The sequence below is a fragment of the Sinocyclocheilus grahami genome, unplaced genomic scaffold (genome assembly GCF_001515645.1).
Source record: "Sinocyclocheilus grahami isolate Dianchi unplaced genomic scaffold, SAMN03320097.WGS_v1.1 scaffold31.1, whole genome shotgun sequence".
NCBI lineage: Eukaryota > Metazoa > Chordata > Actinopteri > Cypriniformes > Cyprinidae > Sinocyclocheilus > Sinocyclocheilus grahami.
Genome location: NW_015505210.1, coordinates 4,145,568 through 4,165,230, shown reverse-complemented (window position 1 = coordinate 4,165,230; position 19,663 = coordinate 4,145,568). Strand labels below are relative to the sequence as shown.

General features: G+C 36.2%; 2 protein-coding genes across 4 annotated transcripts in view; one reads left to right on the top strand and one right to left on the bottom strand.

Annotated features, from left to right (window-relative positions):
• Window positions 1-3,284, top strand: part of LOC107575294 (V-type proton ATPase subunit E 1-like) — a 6,699-nt gene extending 3,415 nt beyond the window's left edge. Inside the window, exons 5-9 of the mRNA XM_016261697.1 lie at window positions 1,710-1,799; window positions 2,152-2,220; window positions 2,306-2,400; window positions 2,489-2,576; window positions 2,690-3,284. Coding sequence (XP_016117183.1) covers window positions 1,710-1,799; window positions 2,152-2,220; window positions 2,306-2,400; window positions 2,489-2,576; window positions 2,690-2,752 — 405 coding nt within the window. The 3' untranslated portion in view covers window positions 2,753-3,284. The remainder of the gene's footprint in view (window positions 1-1,709; window positions 1,800-2,151; window positions 2,221-2,305; window positions 2,401-2,488; window positions 2,577-2,689) is intronic.
• Window positions 3,285-4,801: 1,517 nt separating this feature from the next.
• On the bottom strand, window positions 4,802-19,005 carry LOC107575259 (mitochondrial glutamate carrier 1-like). Of its 3 annotated transcripts, none has more exons than XM_016261677.1 (10): window positions 18,777-19,005; window positions 15,000-15,143; window positions 14,778-14,900; window positions 13,781-13,836; window positions 13,498-13,588; window positions 12,435-12,550; window positions 12,002-12,182; window positions 9,739-9,908; window positions 5,584-5,659; window positions 4,802-5,466 (listed from the first exon to the last, which is right to left on the bottom strand). In XM_016261677.1, the coding sequence occupies exons 2-10, from the start codon at window positions 15,017-15,019 to the stop codon at window positions 5,325-5,327; spliced, it is 975 nt and encodes a 324-aa protein (XP_016117163.1). In that variant the 5' UTR covers window positions 15,020-15,143; window positions 18,777-19,005; the 3' UTR covers window positions 4,802-5,324. The 3 variants fall into 3 exon arrangements, with proteins under 3 accessions (XP_016117163.1, XP_016117159.1, XP_016117169.1); XM_016261673.1 differs by lacking the exon at window positions 18,777-19,005 and adding an exon at window positions 17,568-17,796; XM_016261683.1 differs by lacking the exons at window positions 14,778-14,900; window positions 15,000-15,143; window positions 18,777-19,005 and adding an exon at window positions 17,568-17,796.
• Window positions 19,006-19,663: the final 658 nt, after the last annotated feature.

Sequence of the window (19,663 nt, the reverse complement as noted above, 5' to 3'; positions counted from 1 at the left end):
GTATTCTCGTAGCTTCGTAAAATGACGGTTGAACCCCTGATGTCACATGGATTATTTTACTGATCTCCTTGCTATGTTTCTGGACCTTGATCGTGGTAATTACATTGCTGTCTATGGGAGGGTCAGAGAGCTCTCAGAATTCGTCAAAAATATCTTAATTTGTGTTCCGAAGATGAACGGAGGTCTTACGGATTTAGAACGGCATGAGGGTGAGTAATTAAAGTCCCCCTGTAGTGAAAATCAAGTTTTTTATGTTTGTTTGTCTATGTGGTGTTTTTAATATACTTTTAGACAAACCATGTGCCAATCTATTAATCAACACCATTGCGGAGTATTTTCTCCTTAAAACTGTAGTTTCCCAAAGGCTGACCCAGAAATACGGTTTGAAACAGCCCCCGGTTTGCTACGTCACAAACCAATAACCAATCACGTCAAGGGATCGATTCCTATCACTAGCATGCAAAATATACCAATACCAGCACAAAACCAAAAATAAATGAAAGCAAAAAACCCATGAAGCTGTGGTTTAATGTGAATTTAGAACCGCTAACTTGCATTATAACCTGTGGCAACAGTGTAAAAGTAGCCCGGAGTCACACCCGCATCGTCATCTGCACTTCACACGCGTATGCTCGCGGGCGCAAATTAAGAATCACAAACGGCTGTATTCGAGTCTTCAAGGCATTTTAGGACAAAACATCGTCAAGTAAGTAACTTTAACGAATGTTACAGTATTCACTCTAGTTGTCCGCTAGTAAAAACATAGTTTTATCAGTCATTATCCGTGTATGCCATTGTTTTGCGTTTACTACAGTTCAGTGGATCAGGAGGCGCTGGCTGGTGTGACTGAGTGGAGGCGGGACTAATTTGCATTTCATAGATCCGAGGATAGTAAATGAGGCAAGGGTGTAGAGTTGCATTCAAGCTATTCTAAGGCATGAGAAAATTTTCACAAGAAAAAACATTTAAATGTCATTTTGATCAAAGGTAAGTTTTAAGGGATAAAATATTTGACTACAGGGGGATTTTAATGACAGAATTTAAATTTTTGGGTGAACTAACCCTTGAACAATGCATATTAAAGTAGTGTTCATAAGCGCAGCGCTGCTTTGTTTACAGCGATAACCCAGGAAACACTGTATCATTGCTGTTCATAAGCACCACCTGCTGTCAGAGAGTGAATCTGCATCTCATTCAGTTCGTCTGCGGTTTCGTTCAGATATGTTTAATGTTGTATAGTTTTACAAAACTAAAGCCAGACCATTCTGTTTTTGCTTCAAATTTCGAAATTATACAGTCTAATTTAGATTAAAAACTACTCGTGCTGCATGTATACTGCATCTGTGTTTGGCTCATGATTCAAATCCAGTGGTTGCCTCTAATTTTAAATGAAAAGAGCTCAGACAAAGCCTTAGTTTGTTCATATTGAGATTTCTTTTATTTGTGTAGCTTACTTGTTTGGTTTGGGATTTGTTTTAAAATTTCAATTTAGTTTAAACGTGCAGCAATAGCCTAATTAAACGACACCTTTTCATTTACTGTATAATGTCTTCAATCTCATTTTGTAAAAAAAATCATGAGAAAATCGAATCGTGAAATCAAAATCGTGAATCGAATCATGAGTTGAGTGAATTGTTACATCCCTAGTTTATACTTTTATAGAATTGCAAGAAATTTCACCTTCATCTTCCTCATGTGATTCTTTGCAGGATCTCCTTAACGAAGCAGGACAACGGCTGGCCGACATTGCCAAAAACCCAATTGAGTACTCAACACTGCTGGAAGGGTTGGTGTTACAGGTCAGCTGATTTCTGTTTTAATCAAATGCTGTTCTTTTAAACTTTTTATTCATCAAAGAATCCTGAAAAAATGATCACGGGTTCCAAAAAATATTAAGCAGCACAACTTTTTCAGACATTGATAATAAATCAGCATATTAGAATGATTTCTGAAAGATCATGTGACACTGAAGACTGGAGTAATGACTGATGAAAAATCAGCTTGGCCACCACAGAAATAAATTATATTTTAAAGTATATTCAAATAGAAAACATCAATATACAAGCAGTTTCACAATATTACAGGTTTTTAAAAATGTATTATTTTTATAATTATTAACTATTTTATTACTGTTTATTTTTGCCTCGGCAGGGATTTTATCAGCTGCTGGAGCCCAAGGTTATAATTCGGTGCAGGAAGGAAGATGTAGCGATGGTGCAGGTGAGCTCTATTCACCATCAACGTACGTATCAACTATACAAACCCTTTACATTTTTAAAGAGGTTGATATACCTGTTCATTATAGGCTGCTGTTAAGAAAAACATCCCCATCTACAAAGAGACAGTAAAGCGTAATATTGAAGTGCGCATCGATGAGAATAGCTTCCTGTCCTCTAACATGTGAGATCACTTATACACTCAGTTTTGTTAGAAAAGGCTTGTTTATAGATAATTAGATATGTTAATTTTTCATGCTTGGCATCCTCAGCTCAGGAGGTGTTGAAGCCTATAACGCTGATGGCAAAATCAAAGTGTCCAACACACTGGAGAGCAGACTGGACCTTCTATCGCAACAGGTAGAGAATCCAATCACATTGTAGAACAGGAGGAAACAGGATACAAGCTGTTTTTTGGGGGGGATATTTGTTGTATTCAGGTCCTCATATTCTTTGCTTTTTTGCTTTCACAGATGATGCCTGAGATCAGAGTGCAGCTGTTTGGTGCTAATCAAAACCGCAAGTTTATGGACTAATGGTCTGTTACTAAATATGCTTCAGTGGTAGTTGGGAGAACGGTGAAATTCAAAAGCCCTGATAAAGTGATGACGGGGTTTGATGGGAAGGTCTTTTTTTTTTTAAGGTCACTTTGTGGATTTTCAAAAATTTCTGTTACGATTCATTTGATCATGTTTCAGGAATGAATTGCTCTCGAGCGTTTTTGCTGTTTCTCTTGAAAAAACATGCCAAAGAAATGAAAGGCTTATCATTTGTGCTTATGTTACCTTATACCTCTCCTTTGAGTGTTTTAGTGCTTTGTTTGAAAATCATGTCATCTGTAGGGAAAGTGGACACCTGAAATCTTATCTCAGCCTGTCTGAACAAAGAGCTTTAAGCACTCAGGAATTTATATTGTTATTGCCTTAAATGTTGTTAGCTAAGCTAGCATCTTAACCCTCATTCGATGTCTCATGGATGCCTCTGTGCTTGTCTATGTGTTTTCATTTGTAGTACAACTGCATTATACTACAGTGAAATAAATCAAATAATGTTTATTTATATTTTAAAGCATTTCTGTGCTCATTACAATATAAACAAAACATTGCTTGGTTGGTTACATCACATCAGAAATCTGACAAAGGCTTAAAGATGCTACATATACCTCAAACATTAAAAACATGCTGCCCTCTTGTGGAATTCAAATATATGAGATGCAAATTAGCATCAGTTGTGGTCCACAAACAATGTTTTGCATAATCAAATGACTCCAGACCATGTTTTCAAAAAACTTTAACATACAAAAGCTCTTCAGTGAGCAGATTTAATAAGCAGAGATCAGTCTTCTATCAGATATCAGTCTTGAATATTTAAATGTACAGATTGCTTGTTGCTTATTACAATTATTTAGTATAATATATGAATATGAAGCCTCTGAGAAATTATTTCTCAATAATCAAGTCTTGTCTTCCAGGAATATGCCACTATATACTTTAAAAAAAAAATCGAATTCTTGGTATTATTAAAACTGTATTTAAAATATATATATATATATTTTTAAAAAGTACACTAAAAATTTAACTATTCAAGATCTCATTTCTCTATTTTTCACTGTACCCTTTTCTACCAAATGTGGAAAATAAAAAATCAGCACAATCATTTTTCTACATAAGAATAAACTATATATATATATATTATATAACTTGAGTGGCAAGGATAAGGCTTTGTTGCATTTTAATTTATTGTGCACTCAACAAAATCATTTAAAGCATTAAAAAATATTAAGCCAACATTATATAGCCTACAAGGAATTTTGTCCCGTAGAGGAACATGTAACAGGTGGACAAGGCATCCGCTGCGAAGTCCAGTAGTCTCTTCACATGTAGAGACTGAGATTTACTGAGAGAAGAGAATTAAAGCAGCAGCCAGATTAGGTCAGCAGACACTAAACCCAGTTTCTGCTTACTTTTTGCTGTTTAAAGGGGTGGTAATCAGCAGCAGAGAGCCAAAACATGAATTTAGAAGATACAGATCCATCTCAACTTTGATTCAAGTCTGCTTTCTATGGAAGCCTGTTTCTGCCACAGCATAAAAAAATGTAAAAGGTAACTGCAACTTTTTCTCACAATTCAGACTTTTTTTTTCTTGCAATTCTAAGATATAAACTCAGAATTGTGAGATAAAGAAGCCTTTTTATTTTTTCATTTGGTGGTGGAGAAAAAAAAATGTGAACTCCGAATTCAGAGAAAAAAAATCCCAATTGTTCTTGGGGAAAAAAAGTCAAAATTGTGAAACGTACACTAAGAAATGTGGGATGTAAACATTCAATTGTGAGAAAAACAGTCACTATTATCTTGTTTATTTTTCCATTTGGTGGCGGACACAAAAAACACTTGTGAGATGTAAACTCAGAATTCAGAGTAAAAAGTCAGAACTGCGAGATATAAACTCAGAACTGTGAGATAAACACACAATTACCTTTTTTATTTTTTCATTTGGTGGCGGGAACAAAATAAAAGTAAATTGTGAGATGTAAACTCAGATTTCTGAGCACAAATCAGATTTTGTCTTTCTTAGAATTGCGAGGAAAAAAAGTATTATCATATCGCAATTATCATAATTTTTTATTTCTTGGTGAAAATGGGCTTCCATACCTTTCTGTAACTTAAATACACATCGACCCTGTTCACAACCGATAAATCAATTATCACGAATCATGTTGGTTTAAAACTAATTGTAACTATGGGTTTTAAAGGCATAAAAACAATATTAATTGGACAAAAAACTGTGGACAAAAAAACCCTGCCAGATTAGTCAGAACAGGACCCTGTCTTACCTACAGAACCCTGTTTGTAGTTTTTAGGTACTTAAACACAGTTAGTGTACAATATAGGCCTTTATATTAGCGTTACACAAGCCTCCGCTGTTTTCACAAAGTGTCTGAACCTCCTTTGGTTGGGTATGTGAATTTCTCTCCATATTTATCTCATCACAAATAAAAAACCTTCTTTTTTTTCATCACCACATCTTCCTTCATCGCTCATCTTCATCCCTTGGCCTACGTAGAAACAGTACTGTGTGTATGATGACTGAGGTAACGTCACCTGCAAGCTATCCCAGCAGCCCCAGCACGTGCTCGCCGATGCCCAGGAAATATACACCCTGAGCGATGCCGAAGAGTGGAGCGATGACTAAAGCTCGACATGTTGCTCCTTTAAGAAACGCGGCTGGTCCTTCTCGTTTTAAAATGCGTCTGTGGATAAAAAAAAGGAGTGACTGCCATACAAACACTAAGATACATGAATATGGTCATTTTTATATTATCATATAACACACAGTAAAAGTCAATACATGGAAATATAAAGCTTACTGTGCGCAGTCAATGATGCCTCTATAGGAGTCCTCTCCTTCTCCCTTCTGCAAGGTCTGTAGGCGAGTCTTTATAACTGAAAATGACAAATATTAATAGATACATTAATTTATATATTTTTTAGCATAAGGTGTAGATTCAGCCTGTCTTGGTTCTAATTTTAACTTCTCAGATCTGGTTTCCCAAACGCAGGTTATAACAGAGTTAAGTTCAGCAGTTAGTCTGACTAATTTCCATGATTTGGTTCTTTCAAACAGCTCATTTTTAAAGACCTTAAAAACCTTTGGACTTGGACTTTCTTTCTTCTGCTGAACACAAGTTGACAGCCATTGACTTCTATATTAATGAAGAAAAAAAATGCTATGGAAGTCAGTGGCTACCACCAACTGTTGAAAATATCTTCCTTTGTGTTCAACAGAAGAAAGAAAATTTTAGAACAACTTGAAGGGGAGTAAATGATGACAGAAATTTCATTTTTGGGTGACCTATCCCTTTAAGGCATCACGTTGACATATGTTCCCTCACATACTACATTCTCTAAAGCAATATACTATTTATTTAATTTTAAGGTATTATTTTCAGTGCTCATTGTTTAAATATGCATTTTTTATATGAAAAAAGAAAATCATTCTTTGAAACATTACATTAAAGCCACATGTAGCTAATCTCATTTCAGTTTTATTAAGAAAGGTATTTATTATAATTTAATGCGTCGCAATTCCGTTTGTTGCAGCTTGATCCACTTCATAACATTACAAATATAAGTCTAAATCTAAATATAAGTCTACATTGAACAATACTAATCAATTCATATATACTCATTTTACACTTAAATAATTAAACAATATTTTAATGAAAATGCTAATACAATGCTATTTGCTCAAACCAAATCTATTTGTTGACTTGACAACCGCTATGAACAATTCAGTCAGTCAGATTTTTGTAAACCAGTCCAACTGATTCATTTAAAAGTTCTGATTCCAAAAAAATGATTTGTTCAAAAATCAACATTGCTACTGTACTGTACTGTACTCATAGCCCAACCCAGAAGGCCATTCTTATGTGTTTGTAGCGGTTGTTGATTTAAGATTACAATAAGGTCTTTAAGATATTACCTCAGATTTCAAATTTTGAAGCAGCTTATTTTTTAAATGTTAGTTAAACATTAGTTAGATATTTCTGAATAAGGACTTCAGCACATAAACTTTAATTAGAGTTTGTGTCCATGCTGTAACATACCGTATGCTCCCCTTTACAAGTTACTCAGGATTAAGTGAGTGATGAAAACTGGGTGATATGTTTTCTGTGAGTCTATTTGTGAGCCTCTAAACAATAATATAAGTCTAAATCTAAATATAAGTCTACATTGAACAATACTAATCAATTAATATATACTCATTTTACACTTAAATAATTAAACAATATTTTAATGAAAATGCTAATACAATGCTATTTGCTCAAACCAAATCTATTTGTTGACTTGACAACCGCTATGAACAATTCAGTCAGTCAGATTTTTGTAAACCAGTCCAACTGATTCATTTAAAAGTTCTGATTCCAAAAAAATTATTTGTTCAAAAATCAACATTGCTACTGTACTCATAGCCCAACCCAGAAGGCCATTCTTATGTGTTTGTAGCGGTTGTTGATTTAAGATTACAATAAGGTCTTTAAGATATTACCTCAGATTTCAAATTTTGAAGCAGCTTGTTTTTTAAATGTTAGTTAAACATTAGTTAGATATTTCTGAAGGACTTCAGCACATAAACTTTAATTAGAGTTTGTGTCCATGCTGTAACATACCGTATGCTCCCCTTTACAAGTTACTCAGGATTAAGTGAGTGATGAAAACTGGGTGATATGTTTTCTGTGAGTCTATTTGTGAGCCTCTAAACAACGTAATATTGCAGATAGTACTGCCAAATCTTCAAATAGAGACACTGAAGCAGCTGCCAGTGTTTCCACTGTCCAAATAATCCTTCTGTGCCCTTCACTGATGTTTTAGGCAACAAAGAATCGTCTGTCGGACAATACAATAAATGTAGAGATGAGCTATAAACAAAACACTTTCTGAATAGAACTTGAAAGCAAACTTTGCGGACTTTGCACATTCTTCAAAGCAAATGAAATGTTTCAGTTTACACATCACAGCAGGATTCGACCACAGCACATGGGCTTCACTAATTAATCACTCAGAAAAAAAAGACTCATTCTGTGCCTTTATGAAATGCCTGAAATGAAATGAAAAGTGACCTAGTTAGGGAACAGTTTGGTTAAAAATGTACCCATAATTCATCACAAAACAAAAAAGCTGATTAGTATTAATTATTTGTGCTCACATTTCTTAAAGATTATTTTAAGTGATTCATTTGATTCTGATCTTCAGTAATAAGTAATTAATCTTCAGTAGAAGTAATCAGTACTTCTATCAAGAAATGTTCAAAATATTTTGAGTACTTGCACAAATGACTATAGAAGTACAAAAGTGAATGATTAATCACTCAGAAAAAAAAGACTCATTCTGTGCCTTTATGAAATGCCTGAAATGAAATGAAAAGTGACCTAATTAGGGAACAGTTTGGTTAAAAATGTACCCATAATTCATCACAAAATTCACCAACACTGACATATACAAAAATCTGTAATTGCAAATATATTGACAAATATAGCATTCCCTTAAATTATATAACATTTATCACACCTATTAAATGCAGTGTTGTTGTTAACAAAATAAAACTAATAAAAAAAATGTGTTCATAGAAATAAAGCTGAAATTAAATAAATAGTAATATATTAATATAAAATACTAATATACATAACAAATATTAGCTAAGAAATTTTATTTAACAATTTTTTTTGTTGCCTTGGCAACTAACTGAAATAAAGTATATTTAATCTGAAGTACTAAAAAAATTTAAGCTAAATATAAATATAAAATAAATAATAAAAATGACAAAAACACAAATTACTTTAACTTAAAGGGGTCATATGATGCGATTTCATGTTTTCCTTTAGCTGTTTGTGCATAAAGAAGATCTGTAAAGTCGCAAAGACTAAAATCTCAAACCAAAAGAGATATTCTTTATAAAAGTTAAGACTCGTCCACGCCTTCCAAAAACGCCTCGTTTAAACACGCCCCCACATGTCTACGTCACTGTGTGGGAAGATTTGCATAACACCACCCAAATGTATACGCAAAGAAAAAAAGCGGAACTTTTATTCTCGCTGTAGTATTGTTTGTATAGTATTGTATAGTACTGTAGTGTTCACGCTGTGTGTTTCGTTGGGAAAGCCAAACTACTTTGTTTTGCCTTCCAACAGAGGACACAACTAGAAATCAGTGGTTAAGTTTTATTTGCAACACTGTTCCAGAACAGTACAACCCAAATATTTGAGTGTGTGCAGCGCATTTTACAGAGGAAAGTTTCCTGAACCTGGCAAGGGGCATACCATTTCCGTCACACGCTTGAGGTATTCGGCCAATCACAACGCACTGGATAGCTGGCCAATCAGAGCCCACCTTGCTTTTCAGACCGCTAAGCTTTGTAAAAATCGACGCGTTTCAGAAAGGCGGGGCATAGAGGAGAAACAATAATGTACAGTATGTGGAAAATAATGCATTTTGAACCTTAAACCGCATAAACACATTGCATTTCACCAAATACACAAAATAATGTTTTTTTAGCAACGTCATATGACTCTTTAAACTAAAATATAAAAATAAAATAAAATTCTAAATATTCACAAATAGAATATTATATAAAATACATATATTAGTAAATATAATACTATATAAATAATATTAAAATAATACAGATTAAATGCAATGGTCACTTTGTTTTTCTGATATTACTTGCTACTAATGAGACCTAATTATATATATTCAATATATTAAAAATGTAATAAGTGACACGACACAACACATTCAAATGTTAGTAGTACTAAAATATAAATAAAAATAAAAAATATATATATTTATCGTCTGTTAGCCATACAAAAACTCTAAGTTTCTCAGCAGTGCAGCACTAGTGTTGAAACAGGAATTTTATAGGCTCGGATGGCTCTGACTAACTGAATGGGACATTTATCTGCATACAATTCTAAAGGAGAGAGAGCAAACTGTGTTCCTCTACTCCTCTCTTGCCTGCATCTCACCGTCCAGGGGAGTGACAGCTACTGCTGCCACTGAGCCGGCTGTGCAGCCAGCCACGAAAGACTGCAGGAAGGGGGCCCGCTCCTGGGGGTTGCTATGGCGATCCTCAGTGCGGCCCACGGCGTTGAGGTTGGCGAACAGCGGGAAGTAGATCATGGAAAATGGGACGTCCCTGAACAAAGAACAGACATAGAGCCATAGAATGTAGACATAGCTGCAGGACGTTATTGATGAATCGTGATTGATCACTGTGTCTGATTAGTTTTAGTCTGTAAATGTAAAACGTGAAAGTGTGATTGTAGAAATATGATTTAGGTTGTGTAAGCCGCAGATGAGAGACAAACAGATTGAGATAGATTGAGTTTTCATTAGAATTCCATTAAGAAGAGAATTCCGCCAACAGTTAATTAGAAGCTATGAATAACAGATCAGAACTGACAGCTGGCAGGTTACATCAGTTCAGCTGGGATTACATCACAGTCTGCAGCGAGTCTGCGGGGGAGGGGCTGTACGGATAGGTGAGTGGGTTTATTTGTGTGGGAGGTGTTAAAGGTGAAAGGTCACCGTGATGTATATCCATCCTTTAGTAAAGTCTGAGAGAGAGCAATCACTTAAGTTAGTTAAGACAGCACGTCACTGAAGATTTGCTAAAGATCTGGATGTTGATCGGCTATCATAGCTTAGTTATTTGACTTAAAGGGAGAGTTCACAAATCCATTCAGATTCTGATATTATTTATAATGGGTGGCATGTCGTCCGAACCTTCATGACTTTCTTTTTTCTACAGAACATAAAAGGTGCATTTTTAAAGAATCTTTAGGCTTCTTTTAGAATATAATGAAAGTGAATGATGATTGGGCTCTCAAAAGACATCAAAGAATTTCATAAAAAATGTCCATATGGCTCATGCACTATATTGTAAGTCAGACAATACTTTGATGAACAAACCAAAAGTTAAATTGTTTTTCTATTAAAATCTTCAGTAAGGATGTCACGAATGAAGGCCCATTCACACCAAGGACGTAAAACATCACAACTTCCACAAGTTCCACATCACAACTATAATGATAATGACACAGAGGAACAATATAATTGGAATTACTTTCAGAGCTATTTTTTCCATTACTTTCAGAGCCTTTTTTTTTTTTTTTTTTTTTTACAGTTGTTGAATGATAAAAACAACTTCTGTATATTGGTGTAGATACTAATATAGTTATCTTTATAGTGATTATTCTTCATGTGAACAGGCCACCATGAAATTGACAATTCTTTTTTTATGGAATATTGCTGTGTTTATTATAAATCATTTATCCATGCACAACATTATTTTTCTAAATTCAATCAAATCAATTCCTTATGAACAAATCAAGTCCTGCGGTACATTTTTTCTCCTTCAAGGAGCCATTTCACTTGGAAATACAAATACATAGAGAAAAAAGGATGACCGCAACTTCCGTCTTATGAGTCTGATCTTTGCAATTCATTTGGTGATCCAGTTTACAAAACTGATTTGAATGACTTATGCACAGATCAGACTGTTTTAATTCTTGAATTCTATTCAATTAACCAGTCATAGTGGTTAATTGCTCACCGGAAATCAGGGTTGCCAGGTTTTCGTAACAAAACCCGCCAAATCGTTACTCAAATCTAGCCCAAAACTAGCCCAATTGCGTTTCGAGGGGGGCTCCCCGGTAAAAACCGCATTCCGGGGGGTAAAATACACGTTTTTCGGCACTTCCGTCTTATGAGTCTGATCTTTGCAATTCATTTGGTGATCCAGTTTACAAAACTGATTTGAATGACTTATGCACAGATCAGACTGTTTTAATTCTTGAATTCTATTCAATTAACCAGTCATAGTGGTTAATTGCTCACCGGAAATCAGGGTTGCCAGGTTTTCGCAACAAAACCCGCCAAATCGTTACTCAAATCTAGCCCAAAACTAGCCCAATTGCGTTTCGAGGGGGGCTCCCCGGTAAAAACCGCATTCCGGGGGGTAAAATACACGTTTTTCGGCGGGGATCCTCCAGTAAAATTCACATTCCAGAGGCTAAATATCACGTTATTGTGGTCGCTTCAACCCACGGACATGAAAAACAACCTCACTGTATGTTCAAAATCTATCCTTGTTCCACTGTAGAAACAAAGTCATGCAGGTCTGGGGGAGTAAATGATGACAGGATTTTCATTTGTAAGTTAATTATTCCTTGACAACATCAAAAATATTCCTTATAGTCCTTGGTCAAATAGGTGATTGTGTCTTACCTCATCAGTGTAGCACCAGCTCCCTTATAAAGACCCCTGAGGCCCCGAGTCTTAAGTAGCTCCAGGGTGATACGGGTCGCTGAGGATCGAGGAGGGGCATTGGTGCCCGGCTGTGCTGCCTGAGAGGCAACCAGTGAAGGGGTCGAACCAGCGGCAGAGGCAGCGACAGTCCTCTGAGCAGCTTGTAAAGACAAAAGTGGAGAGGTTACAACTCATATCTTCAATATCATCTTTATATTTTTTTCGTGTATATCTTTTTTTCTTCTTTATATTTTATATCTTGTAGTGTAATAAAACTGAAACTGCTGTTCGGTGGACACCATTGTACTCAAACAGCTTATTTCTGGCTAACCTTTGTACTTAGTGAGGCATCCTAAGATAGAGACCCACATACCTTGGATGACACTCATGGGAGCATAATAAACACACTTACCCAACCTGCCAGCATCCTGCAATTGTATTTTTAGCATCTCCATGGGGGTGGTGACTACCACCTGACAGGTTCCGGCTCCACAGCCCGCAAGGATTTCCCCCCACAGAGGTAATTTTCTGTGGGTGACAGATACAATGACAGATGTGGCAGATGAGACATGATTATTATTGCATTTACCAAAGAAATAATTGCTTGCATTAGTCCGCAGGTGACCTATGTGGAATAGCTTACAGATAATGTTTTCTAAGGTCTTTGTTAAGAACCACAATAAAAACTCTGACAGAGTTGCTTACAGTGTTTTCTCAACACCGCTACTGAATCCACAGACTCTACTGAGACATTTCTTTACAGCTAATGAGAAACATCCAGCGCGGTCCAACTCTCGAACAAATTACTCTAATTAGCCCATTCTTTTTAGTGAATCGGAAACATACAGTGCAACCAGTGCAGTTCGATTCCTAAACAAATTACTCTTATGAACTGATATGTTTTAGTGACTCAGAAACATACAGCGCAACCAGAGGGGTCCAATTCCTGAACAAATGTCTCTAATGAGTCAATTCTTTTTAGTGAATCAGAAACATTCAGCGCAAACAGAGCGGTCCGATTCCTGAACATATGAATCTAATGACCTGATTATTTTTAGTAAGAAACATACAGCGCAACCAGAGGGGTCCGATTCCTGAACATATGACTCTAATGAGTCAATTCTTTTTAGTGAATCAGAAAGTTCAAAATATCTCCTTTTGTGTTCTACAGTAAAATGAGAGTCATACAGGTTTAGAACAACATGAAAGTAAGTAAATGATGACAGAATGTTCATGTATATGCGTATTATTCCTTTGATTGTAATAATGTGCCCATTCTTTTCAGTGAATCTGAAGCATACAGCGCAACAATGCGTCCCGATTCACAAATGAATCAATACTTTTAGTAAATCAAACACATGCTTTCAACATACTGTGAGATTTAAATCAGTATAGCTTTTTTAGACAAATATCAGATGTGGGAGTGTTGCGGAAAAAATGCTTGCTTTTAGAAATGGTTCAAAAATGGAGGTTACCCATCTTTGGAGAGCTTCTGTCTGAAGACATCATTGGCAGCCAGTTTGATGGCTTTCTCTGGTGTGACCAGTGTAAGATTCACAGCTGCACCTGAGAGAAACACAGTGAAGTGAAATTCTCAGAATATAAACAAAAGCAACATATACCAGAACCTGTCAACAATTAAAACTATTAAAATTTCAAATAACACTGTCCTCACCAGGAATGTGCAATAAGGTGGGAAATTAAATTTTGATTTTAAAACCCAAGTTGGCACTGTAGACAAGAAAAGAAACGTCATACCTCGATACATGCCAAAGTAGCCCTCCATTTTGATCGTTTTTGCCAAACAGTCCAACCTTCATAACAAGACAGAAATGTTCTGCGTGATTAATTAAATACTCCAATCTGGTTATGAAATATGCTAACTGAAATGTAATGATTTGTTCATTCAAATGCAAAAAATTAATTCACAATTCATTCAAATGCATTGTAAAGTGTTTGTTAACTAGAATTAAAACAACCAGAATAAACCATGTAAAATCTCTTAAACAACAGACACCAAAATGCTCTCCATGTCTGTGTATAATGAACAGCCAAATTAGACATTCACAAAGAATTCTTAGAAGAGTAATGTGTGGAAGAAAGAACTTAAAACATAGCAGCCTGTCTCTTGCCCACAAACCACTTGGGTATTTGCTTGTTACATAAGTGTACGAAGAAGAAAAGAGCCCCTTACGGACCATCACTACAAAGAGCACTTCTCTTTATCTCAATGGTATCGCACATGCATAAAGAGCAAGCTACTTAAAAAGTAAAAGAGCAAGCTACTTAAAGAATATTCGGAAGCATGAACAGATCAAGCATGCAAAAGCATGCGACTCAAGTTGTTTTGCATCATCTGAGTCATTCAGTAAAATCGAGACAAAGTCCTCCACCCAGAATAAATCACTAACACATGCTGCCTTCATGATTCACTTTGAGTGAAACCATAAACAGTTGTTTTTTAGATGCAGAAATGTTTTTAAAAATTGTAAAATAAAGTGCAAAAAAACAAGTACACACAGGACCATTAAAATGAAAGAACTATTTAATAATCAAAATAATCGTTTTCCACAATAAATAACTTTTTTGTGCAGTGGAAAGTTTCCATGAATGTTAAAGGTTCTTAATGCAACCATAGATGCCAATGAAGAACCTATATTTTAAAAATGCACCTGCAAAACAAGAGACCCCAAAACAAAGTGGGGGACATGTAATGCAGCATAGTTATGGGACCTCATAAAGATGTTGAACTCACATTCCACTATAAACACGAGCACCCTGCTGATTTTGGAGGCGGGTCTTGGCGAGATCAATGGGAAACACGCAGGTCACACCCACCAGTCCAGCCACGCCCCCGTTAATCAGCTTAGCAGGGAGGCTGTGAACACCAGGAAACACACACATGCAGGACAAAAACATGTCAATATAACGACTTATGGATCTCAAATGATATATAGGACATCATTGGAAAATTTACCTAAATTTCTTCTCTGCCATTTTGGCCACACTTTAACTGATTTCCTCCAATTCTTCTCTCTCTGCTGCAAAAGTTTCAGGATAAACGGTCCACGGCTCACCCAGCCTGCCTTCTGGCACGGCGTGCTGACCTTCACACCCTTCCCTTTAGGGAGAACAGCCACTCTTTGGTAAATATAAATCACCTTGAAACTTGCTAAGACACAATTGAAATACAATTCAGGACATCTGTGATGACTTTTTAGTATAACATGCAATATTTCTGCAATAAAAATAGACTACATTTGTTTTACCATCACTGATTTTACTTTCTGCTTTTCTCAGGCCCAGAATCACATCACTGAGGGTGCTTCGGTCGCCGTGATTTTGCCAAGTAAGACATGTTCAGTAACACATATTTTGTTGATCCTGGATCAACATTACTGTCCAAAAATATAGACCTAACCCAATCCCTAACCTAACCTATACCCATAATTTATTCCTAAAATCAGAGGGAAATGATAGGTGAATAAGAAGGGTGTAGAAGCATCTAACCCTGATTGTAAGCCTAAAACTGACATTTCTTGAAACCTTATCCCTCAGACTTTCTGCTTTTCTCAGGCCCAGAATCACATCACTGAGGGTGCTTCGGTCGCCGTGATTTTGCCAAGTAAGACATGTTCAGTAACACATATTTTGTTGATCCTGGATCAACATTACTGTCCAAAAATATAGACCTAACCCAATCCCTAACCTAACCTATACCCATAATTTATTCCTAAAATCAGAGGGAAATGATAGGTGAATAAGAAGGGTGTAGAAGCATCTAACCCTGACTGTAAGCCTAAAACTGACATTTCTTGAAACCTTATCCCTCAGTTCTGATTGGTTGATTGGAATGTTGTTCCAGGATCAACAAGGATGTTGATCCAGGAACATGTTGTACTTGGGGAAACCACATTCACCGAACAAATATTGCTGCGGCAATTTAAACGGTGAGTGGATTCTAACTTAAACGCCTCTGATTGGCTGTTGGGTTCAAGAAATCAACAGATACGTCTGTGATTGTCTACATTGCTCAACGCTGCAAAAGATGTTAACATCACTGGATAGTTTGCCAAATCTGCAATGAAATGCCATTATAACAGCATTAACTGAGGGTGCTTGGCACCCTCTAGCACCCCCGTAGAACCGGGCCTGGCTTTTCTACAGTGCACAAACAGAGAACATCCTCCCTCCTAAAGTCTCTCTAATCTCGCTGCTAATGAGGTTGTGACCTCTTGAATTAATCTAGAGAAGAGAGCTAACAGGTGAGGGGCTTATCAACATGACTTCCTGTTCTTCAACACAGTATCAACAACATCATTTGTAAAAAAAAAAAAAATGTAAATATAGATGTCTACAATAGATTGTGCTCTCTAAGTTTTTATTGCCTACATATATAATACTAAAGTCTTATACATCAAACTTTTATATTAGTATATCAGTGTTTTTAGTTTTCTAGAGCAGAATGATGTAGTGTAACCCTTATTTGAGTAGTTGACACATAAAATGTCTCTGTCTTTTATTCTAGATTTACCTGTGAAAATGTATATATGTATAAGGAAATGTCTATACCTTCCTGTAAAATTTTTTTACCACTTTATTTATATTGCTCACTTTAAATGGTTCTGCAGTTTGACAAATATATATATTTAAATATTTAAGGTACTGCTTTATAAAAAGGTTCATTGGTTAATGCATTAACTCACAATGATCTCTGTTAATGTTAGTTAATAAAAATACAACTGTACATTCTTAGTTCATGTTATCTCAAGACCTTTAATTAATATTAAAAGATACAATTACTGATTTTAGTAATGTACTATTAATTGTTGAAATTAACAATAACCAAAATTAATGAAAGCTTTAGAAGTATTTTAATTGTTAATTCATGTTAAATAATATAGTTAACTAATGTTAGCAAATGAAACCTTATTGTAAAGTGTTACAATAATTTTAATATTCTCAAATAAGGGATATAAAGCTGCATACATAAATAGTATATTTAAAATAGTTCTGAATGGAAGTCATTCCACTGAAACCAGTTGAAATTTTGTCAAATACTCATTACTGCAGGAAAAATTGCAGGATTTCTTTACTATTTTTCTTGCTTTCCCTTTTCCTTCACTTGTCCTAAAGTCCCCCTTTTGTAACCTTTCTCTTTTCTCGTGTATGTTTCCATTAATTCTCTCCTCATTTGGGGTACTATTCTTACTTTCACCCCTCTATCTTTTTTCCTCCTGCATACTGACATCCTCCCTTTTCTCTGTCCCTCTCTCTTCCTCTCGCTCTGTCTTTTCTGGAGCCCAGTGGCATTCTGAGCATGCCTTTCTCTTCAGCACTGCTTTCTTTCAACCCTGCTCTATTCATACCACTCCACTGCCAAAACATAGACAAGTGAGATCTGGCCCCCCTTCCCGATCCTTAAGCGCTCCCTCACAAGTCTTTCCACAACTACCCCAAACAGATCCCCCTCACGCAAGCCTGCATATTTGACCAATTCACAAGTTAGGAACTCTGTTTGAGAGGATGATTATCATGTTCTTACCTCTGTCAGTGTATTGACCGGGCAGATCAAGCTGTCCACTTCCCCCCTCTGCACGCTGACAATGAGTGCAGCAGCCGTAGTCAGGCACAAGAGATCCGACAGAGCCAGCCGCCACTCAGGGGCCGTTGCATAAACACAAGCATTGTCCCTCCGTGTTTAAGTCCCTCCCTCTTGTGGCGACTCCCAGTGACATAGACAAGGAACGAACAGCTTTCCACTAATGAAACTTGACACACATTCACACATATAAGCTCAACTTCATCTCAAATTACAAAAAAAAAAAAGACAAAAAATATTATATGAACATAATTATATTAAAAATAAATAAAAAAAGTTATGAAATTAGAAATGTAACAGTCATTGCATCCATTATCTGCTACATCCACAGTTTTGACTACCAAATGATTATTGATGATCATAATGAAACAAATACATATTGATGATCATTTGTGTTGCTGTAACAAACCAAAATGCCATAATTCACATAAAATGTTACAGACAGACAGACAGACAGACAGACAGAAGCTTTAGAAGTATTTTAATTGTTAATTCATGTTAAATAATATAGTTAACTAATGTTAGCAAATGAAACCTTATTGTAAAGTGTTACAATAATTTTAATATTCTCAAATAAGGGATATAAAGCTGCATACATAAATAGTATATTTAAAATAGTTCTGAATGGAAGTCATTCCACTGAAACCAGTTGAAATTTTGTCAAATACTCATTACTGCAGGAAAAATTGCAGGATTTCTTTACTATTTTTCTTGCTTTCCCTTTTCCTTCACTTGTCCTAAAGTCCCCCTTTTGTAACCTTTCTCTTTTCTCGTGTATGTTTCCATTAATTCTCTCCTCATTTGGGGTACTATTCTTACTTTCACCCCTCTATCTTTTTTCCTCCTGCATACTGACATCCTCCCTTTTCTCTGTCCCTCTCTCTTCCTCTCGCTCTGTCTTTTCTGGAGCCCAGTGGCATTCTGAGCATGCCTTTCTCTTCAGCACTGCTTTCTTTCAACCCTGCTCTATTCATACCACTCCACTGCCAAAACATAGACAAGTGAGATCTGGCCCCCCTTCCCGATCCTTAAGCGCTCCCTCACAAGTCTTTCCACAACTACCCCAAACAGATCCCCCTCACGCAAGCCTGCATATTTGACCAATTCACAAGTTAGGAACTCTGTTTGAGAGGATGATTATCATGTTCTTACCTCTGTCAGTGTATTGACCGGGCAGATCAAGCTGTCCACTTCCCCCCTCTGCACGCTGACAATGAGTGCAGCAGCCGTAGTCAGGCACAAGAGATCCGACAGAGCCAGCCGCCACTCAGGGGCCGTTGCATAAACACAAGCATTGTCCCTCCGTGTTTAAGTCCCTCCCTCTTGTGGCGACTCCCAGTGACATAGACAAGGAACGAACAGCTTTCCACTAATGAAACTTGACACACATTCACACATATAAGCTCAACTTCATCTCAAATTACAAAAAAAAAAAAGACAAAAAATATTATATGAACATAATTATATTAAAAATAAATAAAAAAAGTTATGAAATTAGAAATGTAACAGTCATTGCATCCATTATCTGCTACATCCACAGTTTTGACTACCAAATGATTATTGATGATCATAATGAAACAAATACATATTGATGATCATTTGTGTTGCTGTAACAAACCAAAATGCCATAATTCACATAAAATGTTACAGACAGACAGACAGACAGACAGATAGATAGACAGATAGACAGACAGATAGATAGATAGATAGATAGATAGATAGATAGATAGATAGATAGATAGATAGATAGATAGATAGATAGATAGATAGATAGATAGATAGATAGATAGATAGATAGATAGATAGAGGCCTAATGGTTAGAGAGTCAGACTTGTAACCCAAAGGTCGGGGGTTCGAGTCTCAGTACTGGCAGGGATTGTAGATGGGGGGAGTGAATGACCAGCGCTCTCTTCCACTCTCAATACCACAACTGAGGTGAGACCCTTGAGCAAGGCACCGAACCCCCAACAGCTCCCAGAGTTGGGTGCCATAGCAAAAATGGCTGCCCACTGCTCTCTGTCTGTGTGTGTGTGTGTGTG